The sequence below is a fragment of the Salvelinus alpinus genome, chromosome 3 (assembly GCF_045679555.1).
Source record: "Salvelinus alpinus chromosome 3, SLU_Salpinus.1, whole genome shotgun sequence".
In the NCBI taxonomy this organism is placed as follows: Eukaryota; Metazoa; Chordata; class Actinopteri; order Salmoniformes; family Salmonidae; genus Salvelinus; species Salvelinus alpinus.
In genome coordinates, this window is record NC_092088.1 from 27,498,753 (window position 1) to 27,518,750 (window position 19,998).

At 42.8% G+C, this 19,998-nt stretch overlaps 2 protein-coding genes and 1 long non-coding RNA gene across 4 annotated transcripts in view; 1 reads left to right on the plus strand and 2 right to left on the minus strand.

Moving 5' to 3' along the window:
• LOC139570472 (TERF1-interacting nuclear factor 2-like) overlaps positions 1-1,291 on the minus strand; it is a 24,623-nt gene extending 23,332 nt beyond the window's left edge. For both annotated transcript variants that reach the window (XM_071392363.1, XM_071392364.1), the window contains exon 1: positions 1,160-1,291. In XM_071392363.1, the coding sequence (XP_071248464.1) occupies positions 1,160-1,184 (25 nt within the window). In that variant the 5' untranslated portion in view covers positions 1,185-1,291. The remainder of the gene's footprint in view (positions 1-1,159) is intronic.
• On the plus strand, positions 634-9,709 carry LOC139570479 (uncharacterized). Its single transcript, XR_011674077.1, has 2 exons — positions 634-713; positions 7,731-9,709. It is a non-coding gene; the product is annotated as an uncharacterized lncRNA (long non-coding RNA).
• Positions 9,710-9,910: 201 nt separating this feature from the next.
• LOC139570476 (TERF1-interacting nuclear factor 2-like) lies at positions 9,911-19,981 on the minus strand. The gene is made up of 7 exons (XM_071392366.1): positions 19,871-19,981; positions 14,940-15,142; positions 14,728-14,832; positions 14,533-14,628; positions 14,286-14,396; positions 14,043-14,166; positions 9,911-13,636 (listed from the first exon to the last, which is right to left on the minus strand). Exons 2-7 carry the CDS (start codon positions 15,045-15,047, stop codon positions 13,506-13,508), a joined length of 675 nt encoding a protein of 224 aa, XP_071248467.1. The 5' UTR covers positions 15,048-15,142; positions 19,871-19,981; the 3' UTR covers positions 9,911-13,505.
• Between the last annotated feature and the right edge of the window lie 17 nt (positions 19,982-19,998).

The following is a 19,998-nucleotide window of genomic DNA, read 5'->3' on the forward strand; positions in this document are numbered from 1 at the left end:
AATCTCGGCCTAACGACCAAACAATCGCCCAGTCGACTAATTGGGGTCAGCCCTACGATTTATAGACAGAAATCTAAAATAATTAATAGATTTGAAACAAAAAACACTTTGCCATTGACAGACAATATTAATATGAGATGAAAGGCGAGTTCCTAACTAGTTCAGGAAGCCAAGCTAGAGCTCTGTGAGAAGTTCACAGCAGTGGGGGCAAATTTAATCAAGAGAGACTTTTAAAAAATATGCACATTTCAAGCCATATTCATACAGAAATATAAAATATTTATTATTTTCATATTTGTACTGTGTACTTCAGCGTGTGTCTTCACAAGTGACTACACCTCAGCACATATATTTTTTTTAATGACCAGAAAGGTCAGATTTTTACCTTTCTTGGAGTACGCAGCATTACTAGTAATTGTTTATGGCCCTCATGATAAATCATTACTTTCGGCGATTACGTAAATTACATTTTTGATTACATTCAAGAGGTTTTAATAATATTGTACTACAGATAATTAATGGAAATAAAGCGCTAGCTACTTGCATCTGCAATTTTGCTCTATTGTTTTGTTGGTGTTTTGTACCAAGCAAAAATGTCTGACGTCACGAAAACGATGTGTGCGCTTACATGGGGCAGAAGTCAGCCTGTTGTGATTCTGGAATGGCCAGACTGCTAGCAAGAATGACAAGCAATTGACGTGGGAGGGCCGTCCGTAAGTGGCTTGTTTCGTCTTGTTATTGATACCGTGTCTTGTTTTCATGTCAATGCTAATATGATGTATTTGAGAGAGAACCAGTGGTCATTGTGCACATTTATTTATGTTTTCAATAATATAGCTTACATGTTGTCAATCTAAACCAACCTCATCTGTTTTCCCCCATGGTTGCGCGCCCCTCGTTTTTGTTGCTAAACAAGCGCCCCTCGTTTTTGTTGCTAAACAACCAACCCGTCTATAAACATACCGTTAATAATATCAGTGTTTAATTTCATACCTTGCCTAACTAGCTAATTCCATAGATGATCATGCAATAACTTTGCTCCCATGGCTGGCAACTAACGTTAGCTAACGTGCTAGCCAATAAATCAGCTAGAAAGCTAACGTTAGTCTTTGGTAAAATCTCTGCAGAGGTGGCGACTACGATAACTGCTTTTATTTACCTTCTTCCTTAAGATGTTTTTGCATGTCGAGCTTCCAGTGTTAACTGTAGTGTATTACTTAACTGACTTTTTCGGAAACAAAATGTGCTAACGGCACTCCAGAGTTTACCAATAAAACCAGGAAGAAACAACGTTACTTCTTCTTTGAGATTTGTTTGGCGGGTCGCATTCAAATGTTAAAGTGCATACACCGCCACCTACTGTACTGTGAGGCCAGTCACTGCCTACCTAACTACATATTTTTTTAATCTTCATTCGTCCTGCTCTACTAAGAAAGTGAAATAGAGCCCTAGACACCACTTCCCTCTCCCCACCCTACCACCCCAACCCTGTCCAGCCTTCTAACCCTTTCACACGATCTCTCCCTATCTATGTTATACAGTTCACAAAATATCAACACATGCGCCACTGTTTCCTCCACTAAACACTCATCACACAGACCTATTTCATGTCTCCCTATCATCCATAATGTGGCATTTGTAGTTTACTCCACAGAACTTCCTCTCTCCTTACATCCCATACTCCCCACCTCTTCCTTAACTGACTGGTGTACACAATAAAATTGCCTCCCCTTACTACTGGCATCCCACTACCTTTGCCAAAGATCGAGCCCTTTTACCCAGATCAAGGACTCGACTTCCCTGCGGTACCTGAATAACTACCCCCTCTCTCCTCACCGCACTCTTAGCCACCACATCAGCCTTCTCATTACCCTCCATGGGCGGGAAACCAGAAAAAGCTTACCACCACTCCCATCCCATTAACAGCGCCATCATCTCCACAAACAAGTATCCCCTATCCGACCTGCTCGTATTCACACTGCTCAACACTGCAGCTGAATCAGAGCAGATCACCACTGAGTGGATTCACCTCCTCTACCCATCTCAAACCTATAATCATGGCCATCAACTCGGCCGGCATACACTGACACATAATCAGTTAACCGCTTACAAACTCTAACATTGAAATCTTTGATATACACCCCTGCCTCCACCCCACCACTGCCTGGATCCTTTGAACCATCTCTATATATCCTTAAAAACAAATAAAACCGATTATCTATATACAGTATCTCTCCACACACCGTCTCACGTCCTCACCCCATTCTCTCCTACCCTCAATCATATCCACATCTACACGTGGTTTCGGAAACAGCCACGGAGGAACGTTCCCCAATGCAATTGCCGGCCTTATCTCTCTCTCCCCCAGTCCATAATTCTACCACTTTCTTCCCAATTGTCCACCCGTACTCCCTCTGAATACCCCCTCCTCGCTCCCAGCATTCCCCAGTTGCTGTGACTGCAGGATGTCCCTCTGAACTCCCTTTCAACCTCGCCCAGCAAGTTTGTCTGCCTTATCCTCCGTGGCAGTTCCCCACTATCCACCTGCAATGCCTCAACAGGGGTCGTCCTGAAGGCACCCGCACACAATCTCAGGGCTCTTAACTTTATCCTATCCAGGCGCTGTAGTACCGTTTTGGCTGCCGATCCATATACAAACCGCCCATAATCCAAATACGGAACCTATAGGTTATTTTTTTCTTATTATTTAAATTTGTTTAGCGGATCGCAACCAACCTGAAGGTGCCTACATCGCCAGCTAGTGGAGTGTGAGGCTGGTCACGGCCTACCTACATTAAATTCTCTTCATTATTCCTGTTACAAATGGTTTTTAAAATTATTTGCACCACCAACTAACCCTACACCTACAGTGGGGAGAACAAGTATTTGATACACTGCCGATTTTGCAGGTTTTCCTACTTACAAAGCATGTAGAGGTCTGTAATTTTTATCATAGGTACACTTCAACTGTGAGAGACGGAATCTAAAACAAAAATCCAGAAAATCACATTGTATGATTTTTAAGTAATTCATTTGCATTTTATTGCATGACATAAGTATTTGATCACCTACCAACCAGTAAGAATTCCGGCTCTCACAGACCTGTTAGTTTTTCTTTAAGAAGCCCTCCTGTTCTCCACTCATTACCTGTATTAACTGCACCTGTTTGAACTCGTTACCTGTATAAAAGACACCTGTCCACACACTCAATCAAACAGACTCCAACCTCTCCACAATGGCCAAGACCAGAGAGCTGTGTAAGGACATCAGGGATAAAATTGTAGACCTGCACAAGGCTGGGATGGGCTACAGGACAATAGGCAAGCAGCTTGGTGAGAAGGCAACAACTGTTGGCGCAATTATTAGAAAATAGAAGAAAATAGAAGAAGTTCAAGATGATGGTCAATCACCCTCGGTCTGGGGCTCCATGCAAGATCTCACCTCGTGGGGCATCAATGATCATGAGGAAGGTGAGGGATCAGCCCAGAACTACACGGCAGGACCTGGTCAATGACCTGAAGAGAGCTGGGACCACAGTCTCAAAGAAAACCATTAGTAACACACTACGCCGTCATGGATTAAAATCCTGCAGCGCACACAAGGTCCCCCTGCTCAAGCAGGCGCATGTCCAGGCCCGTCTGAAGTTTGCCAATGACCATCTGGATGATCCAGAGGAGGAATGGGAGAAGGTCATGTGGTCTGATGATTCAAAAATAGAGCTTTTTGGTCTAAACTCCACTCGCCGTGTTTGGAGGAAGAAGAAGGATGAGTACAACCCCAAGAACACCATCCCAACCGTGAAGCATGGAGGTGGAAACATCATTCTTTGGGGATGCTTTTCTGCAAAGGGGACAGGACGACTGCACCGTATTGAGGGGAGGATGGATGGGGCCATGTATTGCGAGATCTTAGCCAACAACCTCCTTCCCTCAGTAAGAGCATTGATGATGGGTCGTGGCTGGGTCTTCCAGCATGACAACGACCCGAAACACACAGCCAGGGCAACTAAGGAGTGGCTCCGTAAGAAGTATCTCAAGGTCCTGGAGTGGCCTAGCCAGTCTCCAGACCTGAACCCAATAGAAAATCTTTGGAGGGAGCTGAAAGTCCGTATTGCCCAGCGACAGCCCCGAAACCTGAAGGATCTGGAGAAGGTCTGTATGGAGGAGTGGGCCAAAATCCCTGCTGCAGTGTGTGCAAACCTGGTCAAGAACTACAGGAAACGTATGATCTCTGTAATTGCAAACAAAGGATTCTGTACCAAATATTAAGTTCTGCTTTTCTGATGTATCAAATACTTATGTCATGCAATAAAATGCTAATTAATTACTTAAAAATCATACAATGTGATTTTGGGGATTTTTGTTTTAGATTCCGTCTCTCACAGTTGAAGTGTACCTATGATAAAAATTACAGACCTCTACATGCTTTGTAAGTAGGAAAATCGGCAAAATCGGCAGTGTATCAAATACTTGTTCTCCCCACTGTATATACCACTATTTCATAAAAAAATAAAAAATCTCTACCCCATTAACTTTTCTGCAGTAAAATTTTGTACACCAAGTTACTTCTCCGCAGCTGCCACGTACACTCATTAAAAACCCCACTACCCCATTCCACTACTTTGACACTATCTGCTCCTGCACCATGCCAACAGCCTGGGAGGACGGGACACCATACTTCAACACCCTGTAACTCAAATCTGGTATACCCAAATACTTCTCTATAGCTGCCACCACATCTATTTTCTGTGATTTACATTCCATTTCTGCAGTACAGTTGATAACCATTGCTATGAATGCTAAGAAGCAAACCTTACTGAAGCATAAATCACTCCCTCAGTCCTGACACAAATGTACTACTCACTGGGATCCTCTAAGGATCCCTCACCCTTGACCCATCCTCCTTTACTTTATTCATTACCTCAGCATACGAAACCTTCAGCACTACTCTGACTCTGGCCACTTCAAACTGCCCTCTTACACCGGACACTTCGATCCCCAGCAACATGGGCAACTCTACAGTTGACACACAGCTTTATCCACCGAAACTACACAATCCTCTGTCCCATGCCTTCCTGCACACTTCCCACATCTTGGAATCACCCTCCTACACACTGCTGCGACATGACCATAAACGTTGCACCTGAAACAGCGCAGTGGATTCTGCACAAAAGCTCAAACAGGATAACTGATATATCCTAACATGACTGCCGTGGTGACTCTGACTCAAAACTCAAAAGGACTGACAATGACTCCTATGAACCCCTGGGATTTTCAACTTCAATTGTTCCACCTCTACAATTAACCCTACCCTAGAAATCACTTAATGGTACCCTGTTCCTAAAAGCAAAGCAAGAAACAGATCATGACCCAAGTTGTGTGACACGGAGCACCTTCTCCCTCTGGTCAGAAGAAACACAAAACAAATATCACAAGTCCACTACAGGTTACCGTCACTGATTCAACTGAACCAAACTCCTTTCTCACCCACCCTGAAACCACAAATGGATCCACCAAAAGGCAAGGGTCCACGTTCTCCAAAACTGTCACTCCTACTGGTCCAGATTCTTCTTTATCATGTCTGGCGCCATTTTTCCTCAACACACATCTTCCCACTACACTTGGCTCTTCTCCTTCTTCCTCACTGTCTATAATCACATCTATCCGTTCACCACGCTCTTGCCGCGCCTTCATCCGCTACATTGCTTGCAGAGCACGCACTGATGGCAATTTCTCCAAAACCCAACTTCTGTTCCTTAGCCCAGTTTACAAGTTCGGCTATCTCTGACCTCTCCGTGCTTCCTTCACCGCCACACGTTCCGTCAAAGGACTTCTACGCCACTTTATTCTGTTACCTAATCCTCTATTTCTATTCAAATAAAGCCCTACAAACCTCACAGGTTTTTGATGTTGAAATCCTTCGAAAATAAGTAACGTCCTGTAGTCTTTATAAGTGAATAATGAACATCAAACGAGATCAAACTTTATTTTTAGAAAGGCAGTTCTAACCTTGAATATGACTGGGCAAAGTGTTAAGAATAGGAAAGTCATCTATTTTATAGTACACTAGAGCACAGCAAACATGGACCACAACAGTCTAAACATAGCTGTGGGCAATAGAGCAAACTGTCCATTAGATGACAGCAAAGGGACCTCTCACGACCCTACAGGAAAGGTGAGAAATCCATATCTTCATTTAAACCAGGGTACTTACTTTTCTAATTGAGGCCGGAACATGATCAATAACCATAGCTTGTAGGGAGGCTAGGTTGCCATGGTGTAAGGACTTATAGTGACTTGCCATGGGGTAGTCTTCATTGCCTACCCGTGTGGCGCACTTGTGTTCCGCTAAGTGGTCTTGAAAGCGTCTCTGTCTGTCCAATGTAGAACACCTTGCACTGTGGACATTCCAATCCGTAGATGACGAGTAGTTTTGCAGTTCATTAAATGCTTGACTTGATGCTCCATTTTAGAAGCTGTCAACAAAATCCTTTTTCTGAAAAATATTTCTGCCATGGTTGCACTGGTTGCATTTAAAAGAGCCCCTGGGTTTGTGGTCTAGCCAAGTTTTTTGAGAATCACCACGAAGATAGCTGTGGACTAATTTGTCATTTAGAGTAGGACATCTCTTAAAGCGTATGACTGGTGGCTCTGGGAAGACTTTGTGTAGTAGTGTATCACATTGGATGATTCCCCAATTCTTTTAAATTATTATTTGTAATGTTCTCTGCTTCAGCGCTGTAACAAAGTACACTCTCTCTGGTGCATCACGAGGCGCTCCCCTTCACGACAGGTTCTCTGGCCCTTACGCATGCATGTAGCTTCCCTACACTGGCTTCCTGTTAAGGCAAGGGCTGATTTCAAGGTTTTACTGTTAACCTATAAAGCGTTACATGGGCTTGCTCCTACCTATCTTTCCGAGTTGGTCCTGCCGTACATACCTATACGTACGCTACGGTCACAAGACGCAGGCCTCCTAATTGTCCCTAGAATTTCTAAGCAAACAGCGGGAGGCAGGGCTTTCTCCTATAGATCTCAATTTTTATGGAACGGTCTGCCTACCCATGTGAGAGACGCAGACTCGGTCTCAACCTTTAAGTCTTTACTGAAGACTTATCTCTTCAGTAGGTCATATGATTGAGTGTAGTCTGGCCCAGGAGTGTGAAGGTGAACGGAAAGGCTCTGGAGCAACGAACCGCCCTTGCTGTCTCTGCCTGGCCGGTTCCCCTCTCTCCACTGGGATTCTCTGCCTCTAACCCTATTACAGGGGCTGAGTCACTGGCTTACTGGTGCTCTTTCATGCCGTCCCTGGGAGGGGTGGGTTGAGTGGGTTGAGTTACTGACGTGATCTTCCTGTCTGGGTTGGCGCCCCCCCTTGGTTTGTGCTGTGGTGGAGATCTTTGTGGGCTATACTCGGCCTTGTCTCAGGATTGTAAGTTGGTGGTTGAAGATATCCCTCTAGTGGTGTGGGGGCTGTGCTTTGGCAAAGTGGGTGGGGTTATATCCTTCCTGTTTGGCCCTGTCCGGGGGTTTCTTCTGATGGGGCCACAGTGTCTCCTGACCCCTCCTGTCTCAGCCTCCAGTATTTATGCTGCAGTAGTTTATGTGTCGGGGGGCTAGGGTCAGTTGGTTATACCTGGAGTACTTCTCCTATCTTATCCAGTGTCCTGTGTGAATTTAAGTATGCTCTCTCTAATTCTCTCGTTCTCTCTTTCTTTCTCTCTCTCGGAGAACCTGAGCCCTAGGACCATACGTCACGGCAAACCGGGCATGATGACTCCTTGCTGTCCCCAGTCCGCCTGGCCTTGCTGCTATTCCAGTTTCAGCTGTTCTGCCTGCGGTTATGGAACCCCTACCTGTCCCAGACCTGCTGTTTTCAACTCTTAATGATCGGCTATGAAAAGCCAACTGATATTTATTCCTGATTATTATTTGACCATGCTTGTCATTTATGAACATTTTGAAAATCTTGGCTCTCTCTAATTCTCTCCTTCTCTCTTTCTTTCTCTCTCTCGGAGGACCTGAGCCCTAGGACCATACGTCACGGCAAACCGGGCATGATGACTCCTTGCTGTCCCCAGTCCGCCTGGCCTTGCTGCTATTCCAGTTTCAGCTGTTCTGCCTGCGGTTATGGAACCCCTACCTGTCCCAGACCTGCTGTTTTCAACTCTTAATGATCGGCTATGAAAAGCCAACTGATATTTATTCCTGATTATTATTTGACCATGCTTGTCATTTATGAACATTTTGAAAATCTTGGCTCTCTCTAATTCTCTCTTTCTTTCTCTCTCTCGGAGGACCTGAGCCCTAGGACCATACGTCAGGACTACCGGGTATGATGACTCCTTGCTGTCCCCAGTCCACCTGGCCTTGCTGCTATTCCAGTTTCAACTGTTCTGCCTGCGGTTATGGAACCGCCACCTGTCCCAGACCTGCTATTTTCAACTCTTAATGATCGGCTATGAAAAGTCAACTGAAAATTATTCATGATTATTATTTGACCATGCTTGTCACTTATGAACATTTTGAACATCTTGGCATAGTTCTGTTATAATCTCCACCCGGCACAGCCAGAAGAGGACTGGCCACCCCTCATAGCCTGGTTCCTCTCTAGGTTTCTTCCTAGGTTTTGGCCTTTCTAGGGAGTTTTTCCTAGCCACCGTGCTTCTACACCTGCATTGCTTGCTGTTTGGGGTTTTAGGCTGGGTTTCTGTACAGCACTTCGAGATATTAGCTGATGTACGAAGGGCTATATAAAATAAACTTGATTTGATTTGATCTTTCAGGACCTGAGCGCTGTAGCTCCGATTCAAGAAGCGATTCTCCAATTCAGCAGATTTAACACTGTAGTCTGTTTCCCGATCGCAAATTATGCGGACTCTTTGGAATTGGTCATATGGAATGTTCTCTTTTAGCCTTTTGGGGTGGAAGCTGTTTGCCCTCAGAATGGTATTCCCATCTGTAGGCTTCCTAAAGATTGATGTGTGCAAACAACCTTTGTCATTTTTACTGATGTCAAGGTCCAACAAAATGAATGTTATCCTTGCTGTACTCCATAGTTAGTTTGATGTGAGGGTTAATGCTGTTAAGGTATTGGTGGAAGGAAATACGTTCATCTTCTGAGCCAGACCAGAACAGACAAACATCAATGTAGCATTTCCACCATATAATCCGGTCAAAGAACTGGTTTTTAGAAGGGTCCAAAATGAAGTAATTTACCTAAGTACAAACCAGTGTAGGATGGGCTGTAGCATGCTCCCATGGCACATCCGTTGACTTGTATACAAATACGGTCCTGAAAGACAAAGATGTTATTAAGAGTCCATTCAGTCAGTGAGACAATGAATTCTGTGGGAGGCATCTAAGTCTCAGGCTGGTTACTCAAGAAATGGTGCATAGCTGCCAATCCTTGTTCATGTTCATTGGTGGTGTAGAGACTCCACATCCATGGTGACTAAAAAGGAAGCTGTACGTATATTGTTCAATTCCTTAATTTTGCTCAACACATCAGTGGTGTCTTGAAGATTGGGAGTGACAGCAGAAAAGGCTTAATAAAGTAATCAATGTACTTGGAGATGGGTTCTGTCAGAGTTTCATTACCACTAATGACTGGTCTGCCTGGGAGGTTTAAGATTCTTGTGGACTTTCGGAAGAAGATAAAAAGAAGCCATACACGGACTGCCATTGAAAATAAATTTGAACTCATTGTCTGAAATGTAGCCATTCTCCTCCTTAGCTTCTGTGAGAATCCATTTCAATTCCGTTTTTAGGTCCTCTGTGTGGTTGAAGGTAAGAGATTGGTAGAATTCATCATTGTCTAATTGACGGCAGGCTTCTGTCACGTCTTTACACTACTGTAGCGCCACCTTTGTCTGCTTTTTTAACCACAATCCGTACATTTTTGGACAATGATTTAACTGCATCATTGTATTGAAATAACTCAGTAGCACCAATACTATCCAAAACCACAAAGAATACACACCCACTCTTATTGCTGATATTTATTTGAAATATCTTTCAATTTGTACACATACAAAATAAATAACATGGAGGGATAACAAAATTGACCATTGTGTACAAAATAATGGGTTTCTTGTGTTATGTTTATTTCAATTAATCTTCGCCATATATTGCAAGTTTGTAAATTCGATTCACAACGGGTTGCTGAAGGCTAAACTACAATGCTGAGAAGTAAATTTACTGAAATACTCATTTTTTAAAAACATTTTCTCTGCATGTAAATACATACAATTCAAGAGAAAATGACCAGTGGTGGACAAAGTACACAACTGTCATACTTGAGTAAAAGTAAAGGTACCTTAATAGAAAATGACTCAAGTTAAAGTGAAAGTCACCCAATAAAATAGTACTTGGGTAAAAGTCTAAAAGTATTTGGTTTTAAATGAACTTAAGTATCAAAAGGTAAATGTATTTGCTCAAATATAATTAATTATCAAGAAAGTATAAATCATTTAAAATTCCTTATGTTAAGCAAACAAGGCGGCACGAATTTCTTGGATATTTATTTTATTTACGGATAGCCAGGGGCACACAAACATAATTTACAAATGAAGCATGTGTGTTTAGTGAGTCCGCCAGTTCATAGGCAGATGGGATGTTCTCTTGATAAGTGTGTGAACTGGGGCATGTTCCTGTCCTGTTAAGCATTCAAAATGTAACGAGTACTTTTGGGTGTCAGGGAAAATGTATGGAGTAAAAAGTACATTATTTTATTTTGGAATGTCGTGGAGTAAAAGTAAAAGTGCTAAAAAATATAAATAGTAAAGTACAGATACCCCAAAAAGACTTAAGTATTACTTTAAAGTATTTCTACTTAAGTACTTTACACCACTGAAAATTACATGTGGCATGACTAATAAAACACAGATGACTTGAAGCACAGGATCAACACACATACACCTAATGAGGCAGTAATGTTATCAATTCTCCACAAGGAATACAATCTAAAACAACACATTCATCATAATAATGAGTCAAAATAAAAGTCAATTGCAGTACTAAAAGTCAATTCAGTAGAAAAATCTGGTGAGAAGAGGTTGCTGGTGTTACTTGCTGGATTCGAGACCAGGTCTCCTGTGCGCCACAAGACTGTGTTAGCCTGCTGAGCTTAAGCCTGCCCATCACCTTGTGAAACCAAGTCTTCAGGTCTCAGGCTAGGTTACTTAAATAGGAAAATGTACACACAACAGCTGGACTCAACTTTTTTGTAAAAAAAGCTTTTGCACATCATACACACCGTTAAAATGTTTTGTTTTAAAACAATGTTTTTTCATATGTCTTTGCAGGTGTTTTTTTGTGAGATAGCGTAACTTGCATAAAGTGCATGCAAATGGCCGTTCTCCTGTATGAATCAGTTGATGGGATTTCAGACTGGCCTCTGTAGAAAAACGTTTGCCGCAGTCTGTGCAAAGGAATGGCCGACCTTCTGTATGAATCAATCGATGGCGTTTCAGACTCCGCCTTCTGCTAAAACCTTTGCCACAGTCTCGGCAAGGGAAAGGGCGCTCTCCTGTGTGTGCTCTCATATGTTCTTTCATTCGAAACAGCATCAGGAAATCCTTACCACATATTTCACAAAGATAGGGTTTCTGAGTGGGGGGTGTATCGGAGGTTATAAGGTTTAAAGAGCTGTGGGACTGTGGAATCTCTGTCTCACTCTCCCTTGTTGCCAGAGAGCTGCTGCTATCTGCTGGATTAACATCCCTTTGGTGCTGGTTTGGATCGACTCCCTCATTTGACTCCCTCAAGTCTTGCTGTGGTCTCTGAAAGCACTCTTTTTTATGCTCCCTCAAATGAGGGTTCTTTATGAAATTTCCTCCACAGCCCAGGCACTGGTAAGGGAGCTGGCCATGTTGGGATTTGAGGTGCTTTCTCATAAAAAATGTACTGTCAAAAGTATTGCGACACAAGATCTGGCTTTGACGGACTCCTTGGGTTGGAGACTTGGAGTGGGATGGCGCTCTTTCCTATGTGCTTTCAAATTAATCTTCTTCTTGAAATTCTCTCCACAGCAGAGGCACTGGTAAGGGAGCTGAGCATGTTTGGAAATCAGGTGCGTTCGCATTAAAGCTATACTGTTGAAAGTCTTGTGACACAGACTGCATGTTCTGGCTCTGAAAGAGTATCTTTGATTGCGACGAACATTGGAAGTGTTGTGGGGCTGGGATGTCTCCATCTCCTCCTCAAAAGATGGTGTAAACGTGTTAACCTCTTCTAGTTGAGCTGCCTCCTCACGAGCATACTGCAGATGTTTCTGTAAGTTCTCCTGATGTTCAAAGCTTTGCAAACACTGGTTGCACTGGTAAGTGTATGATCTCCAGTGTGCTTTCAAATCGTGTACTTTAATGAATGTTTTATTACACATCGAGCAAAAGTGGCGTTTTTTTGCAGCTAAGCACACTTTAGGTTCTTTCAAATTAGACCTTTTCTCGTGAGATCTCATGTGTGCGGTTAACCTCCTTGCTTCAATGAAGGTCTTCTTGCAAAGAGGGCAAGAGAAGAGCTTTTTCACTGCCAAGCACTCTTTTTTATGCTCCTTCAAATGACACATTTCCTCAAACTTTTCTCCACAGCTGAGGCAGGAAAACATTGTGGGGCAGTTTTTCTTATGTTCCTTCAAATGACATTTCCTCTTAAAATGTTCTCCACAATCGCAGCACTGGTAAGGGAGCTGATCATGTTGGGATTTTAGGTGTTTTCTCATTAAATATGGGCTGCCGAAAGTCTTGTTACACAAATGGCATGTTCTTGCTTTGGATGACAGAGTGGGATGGCACTCTGCCATATGTTCCCTCAAATTAAACTTTCTCTCGAATTGTTCTCCACAGTCGAGGCACTGGTAAATGAGCTGATCATGTTTGAAAATCATGTGCTTTCTCATTGAATACACAGTATAGAAAGTCTTGAGACACACGTGACATGTTCTGGATTTGGAGGACTGTCTGGATTTGGAGGACTGTCTTGGAGTGGTACAAACTTTGGAAGTTGTTGGGCTCAGGGGTGAAGTGCCATGGGGCTGGGATATCTCTATCCCATCCTCAAAAGATGATGTAGACATGTTAAGCTCTTCAAAAGACTGGTAAGGACTCTGCTCAGTGTGAGATCTCATGTGTGCCATCAAATCTTCTGCTTCAATAAAAGTCTTCCCACATAAGGAGCACATTTTGACACGCTTGCTTCTGTTAGAGTTCCCCATTGTAAAGGATGGGTCAGGCGCCAAAGAATACTGAGGTACACTCTTTATCCTCAATGTTGGACTCAATGTTGGAGAGGACACAGGTAACGGCATATCAGCAATGTCAAGTCTGTGCAGCAGCACTGTGGGCTGAAGGAACAGACAGGAAGTAGGCAAACTAGAACTCTCCTGTACTTCCTGTTGGCTACTGTGAGGGTTTCTTTGGATTTTCAGCCTACTGTCAGTTTGAGGTTGGTGAAAATGTCTGTTCATTTCTGACTCGTTGACAGATGAGGCAGAGCTTAGAATGTTCATAAACCCCTGCATAGGATCTGATTTGATCTCTGTTTCATAGGATCTGATTTGATCTCTGTTTCAAAGATCTCAACTGTTTCTAGGAGCGAGAGTGACAGCGAGCTGTGGTTGTCACCTGAAGACAGAGCTGAGGACAAGAAAACACAAGTCTATATCAAAACATGCAAGTCAAACATTAGAAATGTTATATATCAAACACAGATCCTACTTTTGTAGTTTTAGGACACAAATCAATGTCTTGACATTCACAAGGATGAAAACCTTAACTCCCCTTTTACATGTATTGAAAGCAGTAACTCCCTTCTATGTACTCTGAACATTTCACATTTCTAGGACCAAGAAAATGTATTCTAAATAGCTTCTGAAGATTCATAATTTTATGTTCGTTAATGGTCAATTATGGCGGTTTATTTCAATTTTCTGAAATAGTCTCTTTTGGAGATAGAGGTTTTCTTCCGACAGCAACAAAAAAGCTCCACGTAACATAGATACAATGGATAGCATTTTTTAAATTTTCTAAGTCTACCTCTTACCATTGTTGTCCAGATGTCTATATGGCTTGTGGTACTGGAGAAGGGTCTTCAATGGCTCAGGGTGACACACTGACTGCACGCACTCCTCTAGAACAGAGTGGTCAGGTAGGAACCATGCTGCAGTCTATTGGAAAGAGGAATGACTTTAAAGAGCAATAAACAAAGTTATCATATGCATGCATTTATTTTGTATAAAAACATGCATGAAAGTAGGCTGATGGTAATAACATGTTAGTATGGTACCTGATGAAGGGTTGGTGTCGGAAGCAGCTTCTCCAGCCTAGACAGGAACTCCCACACCAGACTCTGCAGTGTGGAGTCATACTTGGGTCCAAATTCCTCTAGAAAAACATTCTAAGAAGTAAACAAGAAGAAAATTGTCCGTGCTTTTGAGTAATATTTTATGTTAACCTACTCCAAGTGAAAGAAAGATAGAAAGCCACGTCTTTCTGAATAATTGATCAGCTACACAGTCAGTGACAACACTGACCTGGAAGAAGTGTTCCCTCTTAATTGGGTCTTCCAGCAGGCTTTGAATCAGCTTCAGGAAGTTGGATTCTGATGCCTTCACCTCTGGATCAGGAGTCTTCAGCAAGAATTACACACAGTCTGTCAATTTAACTAGCCAATGTATACCACCAGCAGAGTTACAAGTCTTGATTGTACGCTGAGTAGCAGCACTCACCTCATTTTTACTAAGAGTGATGATACAGGTCCTCATCCTGTTCAGGTGTGGCTGGATGGTCTCGGGGTCGGCTAGCTGATCTGTACGACACAACTCCAGAACCAGCTGATAGAGTGAAAATTCAATTAATTTACACATGCAAGTTAGAGACTGTATGCATTATATGCCCTGTGCTATCCCATCCCTCCTCTCCCATCCGTCCCATCTCTCACCTGTGCCCGCAGCCCCATGATGAGTTGGACTCGCTCTCTGTAACTCATCAGATCAGGAACGACCTCCAACACAGTGGTGACAAACTCCTCCACCAAGCCATAGTCCATTATGTCTCCACGCTGAACAACTTGCCACAGAGCTGCAGACACCAGACGCAGTGGAGGAACAAAAAGGCGCAAAGACGACAGTGGAAGAGGTCCATCTACACAAAGCACAAATTCAGAAAGTTAGCTTGATGACAAAGACAACGTTAGGTAGACCCTAAAAAGTTTAACAATATTAGGTAGCCCTAACAATGTTAACAATGTTCGGTATGCAAGCAGTTATAGGACTATTTGAGCTATGTGTGAAAATGTATTGACAAGGCCACTGATAGATTACATTTAGTTACTATGTAGCGACATGTTGTTGTTTGTACTATAGCCTTGGTCGAAAAAAAACACCTTTAACCTAGACTATAGCTAGTGTATAATAAGTGGTACTACACAGTAGAGGTCGACCGATTATGATTTTTCAACGCTGATACCGATACCGATTATTGGAGGACCAAAAAAAGCCGATACCGATTAATAGGACATTTTTTATATATATGTAATAATGACAATTACAACAATACTGAATGAACAAAGTGCGGTTTTAATGAATGCTTATGAGCCTGCTGGTGCCTACCACCGCTTAGTCAGACTGCTCTATCAAATATCAAATCATAGACTTAATGATAATATAATAAACACAGAAATACGAGCCTTTGGTCATTAATATGGTAAAAATACGGAAACTATAATTTTGAAAACAAAACGTTTATTCTTTCAGTGAAATACAGAACCGTTACGTATTTTATCGAACGGGTGGCAACCCTAAGTCTAAATATTGCTGTTACATTGCACAACCTTCAATGTTATGTCATAATTATGTAAAATTCTGGCAAATTAATTACGGTCTTTGTTAGGAAGAAATGGTCTTCACACAGTTCGCAACGAGCCAGGCGACCCAAACTGATGCATATACCCTGACCAGTGTTGCCAACTCCTCAGTAAGGAAAGTAGCTATTGGCTGTCCTAAAAGTCACTAGAAGTCACTAAATGACGTCATCGCCTAATTTGCATAATTGGCCATGTGCATGTAATTGTGATGGACGCTGTAGGAGAGAAGAATAACGTCGTGGGAGAGACAAAAAGTGAGTAAAAAACCCCCTAAATATGTTTATAACTACAAATGAACTTTCTTCTGTCGATTCTTGTTTTTTTAATGTCACAATTCCAACCCTCCTCCTATATCCGGGCTTGGGACCGGCAAAAGTGACCCAAAAGAGACACTCTGGCGGATTTACTTCGTTTTTTTTGTTTTCTTAATTTGGTTTGATTTTTAACCTTATGGTCCACTTAGGAGCCTACAACAAGACACAGTAAAACATGAACATTTTTAACCATAACATTTTTTATATACAATCTACATTAACAATCTAAATGGACCAAAAAGAGACAATAGAAAAAACTGTCAATGGCAATGTGAGAAAATTATGGTAACTAGTCTGGCCCCAACTCATTAGTGAGGGAGATGGTGAAGGCTACACACCGCTTCGGACATTGTTTTCATCCTCTGGCGCAAGGTGGAGCTCAGCTGCCTTTGACTCAAAAAGGTAACCAAGGTACGGTTTGGGACTGATGTATCCATCTATTGGCCCTTTGAGTACATCAACATTTGCCAGTGGATTCAGCACCCTGCTGCTCACAGACTTGATCAGGCTAACCAAGCTGTCAAGTAGCTTAAGAGGAGCTACTTGCTCTCCCTCAAAAGCCTTGACGGCCAACTGTACCTCACCCAGCACTGATTTAAAAAAAAGTCAGATACAATATGTTTTGAGGATCACTGTACATGGAGTATAAAACCGCAGGTTCAATGGAGAGCCAATGTGTGACACACACCTTGGTTATCTGTAAAGGTTTCTCCCCACAGTTGATGGTCTCATATATGGCCTTGCAGGCCTCCCTGCGCTTTGGAGACACTGAAAACCAGTTATAAGTCTCTCGTACTAAGTACTCCACACTACGGGGGATGGTGTTATTGGAAGTATGACTTACAGCAAGCTGCAGAGTGGCACACACAGCGAATAAGAACCAGATATTTGAAGCCATACTCCTCCTTCAGCACTTTATGGACCCCATTGTTAATCCCCGTCATAACAGAGGCATTGTCAGTCCCTATCCCCAGGAGTTTCTCTTTTTTAAGACAACACTTCTCGAGGAAAGCCACAACAGCACGGGCTATAGATTTGGCATCTCCTCCCTCCAACTCAACATGCCCCAGAAATGTTGATACAATTGTCTGCTTGGTGTCACTAAAGTACCTTATCACAACCCCCAAGGTACTTAGATACACTTACATCTGTGGACTCATCGAGGAGGAGGCTGAAACGCTGGTCACCCACATCTGCGACCAACTTTTTCAGAAAGTATGGTGCTAGAACACCATTAATAATTTCTGTGCACTTTGTCCTGTGCATTTTGAAGTGGGTAGCAGCAGTGGAGTCTGAGAAAGCAGCTCTACATCCTTCTCCAATGTGATCACATGCCAGCATGGAACAGTGTTCAGCGATAGCTGGTGGCCTCAGCCTTTTTTGCAGTCAATTTAATTTTTTTAACCATAAATGGCAGCTTGTTTTGGGTGGAACTGTTATAAGGCTTTGCCTTTTGAGTATGTTTTGAGTTTTCATGTGTTTTTTTACATCACTAAGTTTGGCGTAGAAATCAGCCTTACAATACAGGCAGTATGCCCGTATATCATCTCCAATAAACGGCTTCAACCAGCCTTTGAATTCAGGGTTTGATTCACACTCCTTTCTGTATTTTTCAGTGTACAGTTTAGACTAAGACATGATGAGCTAGCCAGCTAGATGTTTAGCTTATGTCACAGAGAGGCACACAAAGAGTGGACAAGGTGAGTAAGTGACTGAGGCTGTGTGAGTCAAATGCAGTGATTTATTTTAGACAAAGAACATTTTACATCCTGCCCTGAATGCAAGCCAGGGCGGGATCAGCCAGCAGCGGCTTCCCGCAAGCGCGATTCATTTGCAGTCTGGATGAGGAGGGGTGAACATCTCCTGCTCTGACTGCAGCTGGGAGCGACCGCTGCATGAGGACTGGGCCGCCTGTGAGTGCTTTGGGACGGCGTGGGGCCCAAGGCAGCAACCACTGCTCATTGAGAAGTATAAGAACGATACGTGCTTTCACGTCAGTCTCCAATAACACCAGAAAAAGTTGCTAGATTTGACGCTAGTAAATCTTTTCGAAAATGTGTCGCTAGAAGGGTCTGAATACTCGCTAAATATAGCGACGAAGTCGCTAAATTGGCAACACTGACTCTGCTTACACTGAACGCAAGAGAAGTGACACAATTTCAGGCACCGCATTGATTATATGCAACGCAGGTCAAGCTAGTTAAACTAGTAATATCGTCAACCATGTGTAGTTAACTAGTGATTATGTTAACATTGTTTTTTATAAGATAAATTTAATGCTAGCTAGTGTGAGCGCTGCGTTAATCGAATCCGGTATCAGGATAAATAAAAAGCAAGTTCAGCTAACTTTCTTTAATTATGTTTAATTAACGCAAACAATAAATGGCAAATGCAATTTTCGTATACACGGGTTCGCTGTATCAACGCGCAGGGTAAAACAGAGAACTGGCAGGAAGTACGTAAACAGCTGTTCTTATACCGTGATGATGTAGTTCCAACCCGTCTGTTGGCCTATCACAGTAGAGGCTGAGCGTGGTTTAAACTTTGCTCAGCCTATCGCTGGCACTCAGACTTGTCCCAGTCCCTTGGTGCTCTCCTCTGTCCGCATCTGGTCGTTGGGTAGATTAGATCTGTCTTTTTCCGCTCCTCAGATGCTACACTCAAACAGTTCCTAATATGGTATTGTCCAGTGTCCTACCCTCCCTGGTTGGCCTGGAGATATGCACCCCTCCCCTCTCCAGATTGACCACAGCTTTTATGGCCTGTCACTCTATGTTGCTCAATCTTTACACACACACACACACACACATCTGCATTGTTTAGATGTGTGTGTAACAAAACAATATTCAAACAATATGGTAGCGGGCTATAGTACATAAACATAAATCCTAACACTAGCAACTTAACATGGCTCCTTGCTGTCTGCACTCGCGTAACAGGTGGCCAGCCTGCCGCGCAGTCTCCTCGTGGATTGCAATATAATCGGCCATAATCGGCACCCAAAAATGCCTATTACCCATTGTTATGAAAACTTGAAATCGGCCATTCCGATTAATCAATCGATATCTACTACACAGTTGTTAAAGCAATGTGTAACACTTGTTTTTGTTGGTGGACACTCAGATGGTGCATAGCTAGTTCTCAGACTCTAGGTTGCATTCTACCTTCTCCCTACAGTTTTCAGTTATTCGTTTCTCTTACGACTGCCTCGTGTGAACTACAATTCCGACGCTTTGTTTTAACGTTTAGAAACGTCAATAATCATTGCTTGTTATACGGCTTTCAAAACACTTGGCCCTTATCTTTCATGATAGGTAGCTAATTAGCACAGGTGGTAGACTCTTGTCTTTTGTAAACAAGCACTGTAACATGGAGATATGACAGAATGGGCACACTAGCAAGGTGCGTATAATTTTTTTTTTTTTTTAATATTTCTTGCTGATATGAAATACGGTCCTTATTCTTCCAAAACCGCATCGCAAGCGACGAGTGTTAATGTGCAGATTGAATTTCCGGACTCGTCACAAAATTCCCCCGTAGTAGAAGACGCATCATCCAATGACTCTTACTTGTAATGTAACGTTAATGGAACAGAGAGGCATGGGAACTTAGGTAACGTTAGTTTGTTTTGGAAAATGTCTGCAGAGGTGGCCACTGCAACAACTGATACCGACAGGCTACCTATCCATTTACCTTCTTCCTCCGGGGGCTGGTTTTGTATTTTGAGGTCCCGGTGTCAGTGTACAGTAGTCTAGCCTAGAGTCAGACTACGTAGGCAGCGTGTTTTGCAAATAAAAATGTGAGCTTTCTCATCCCACTAC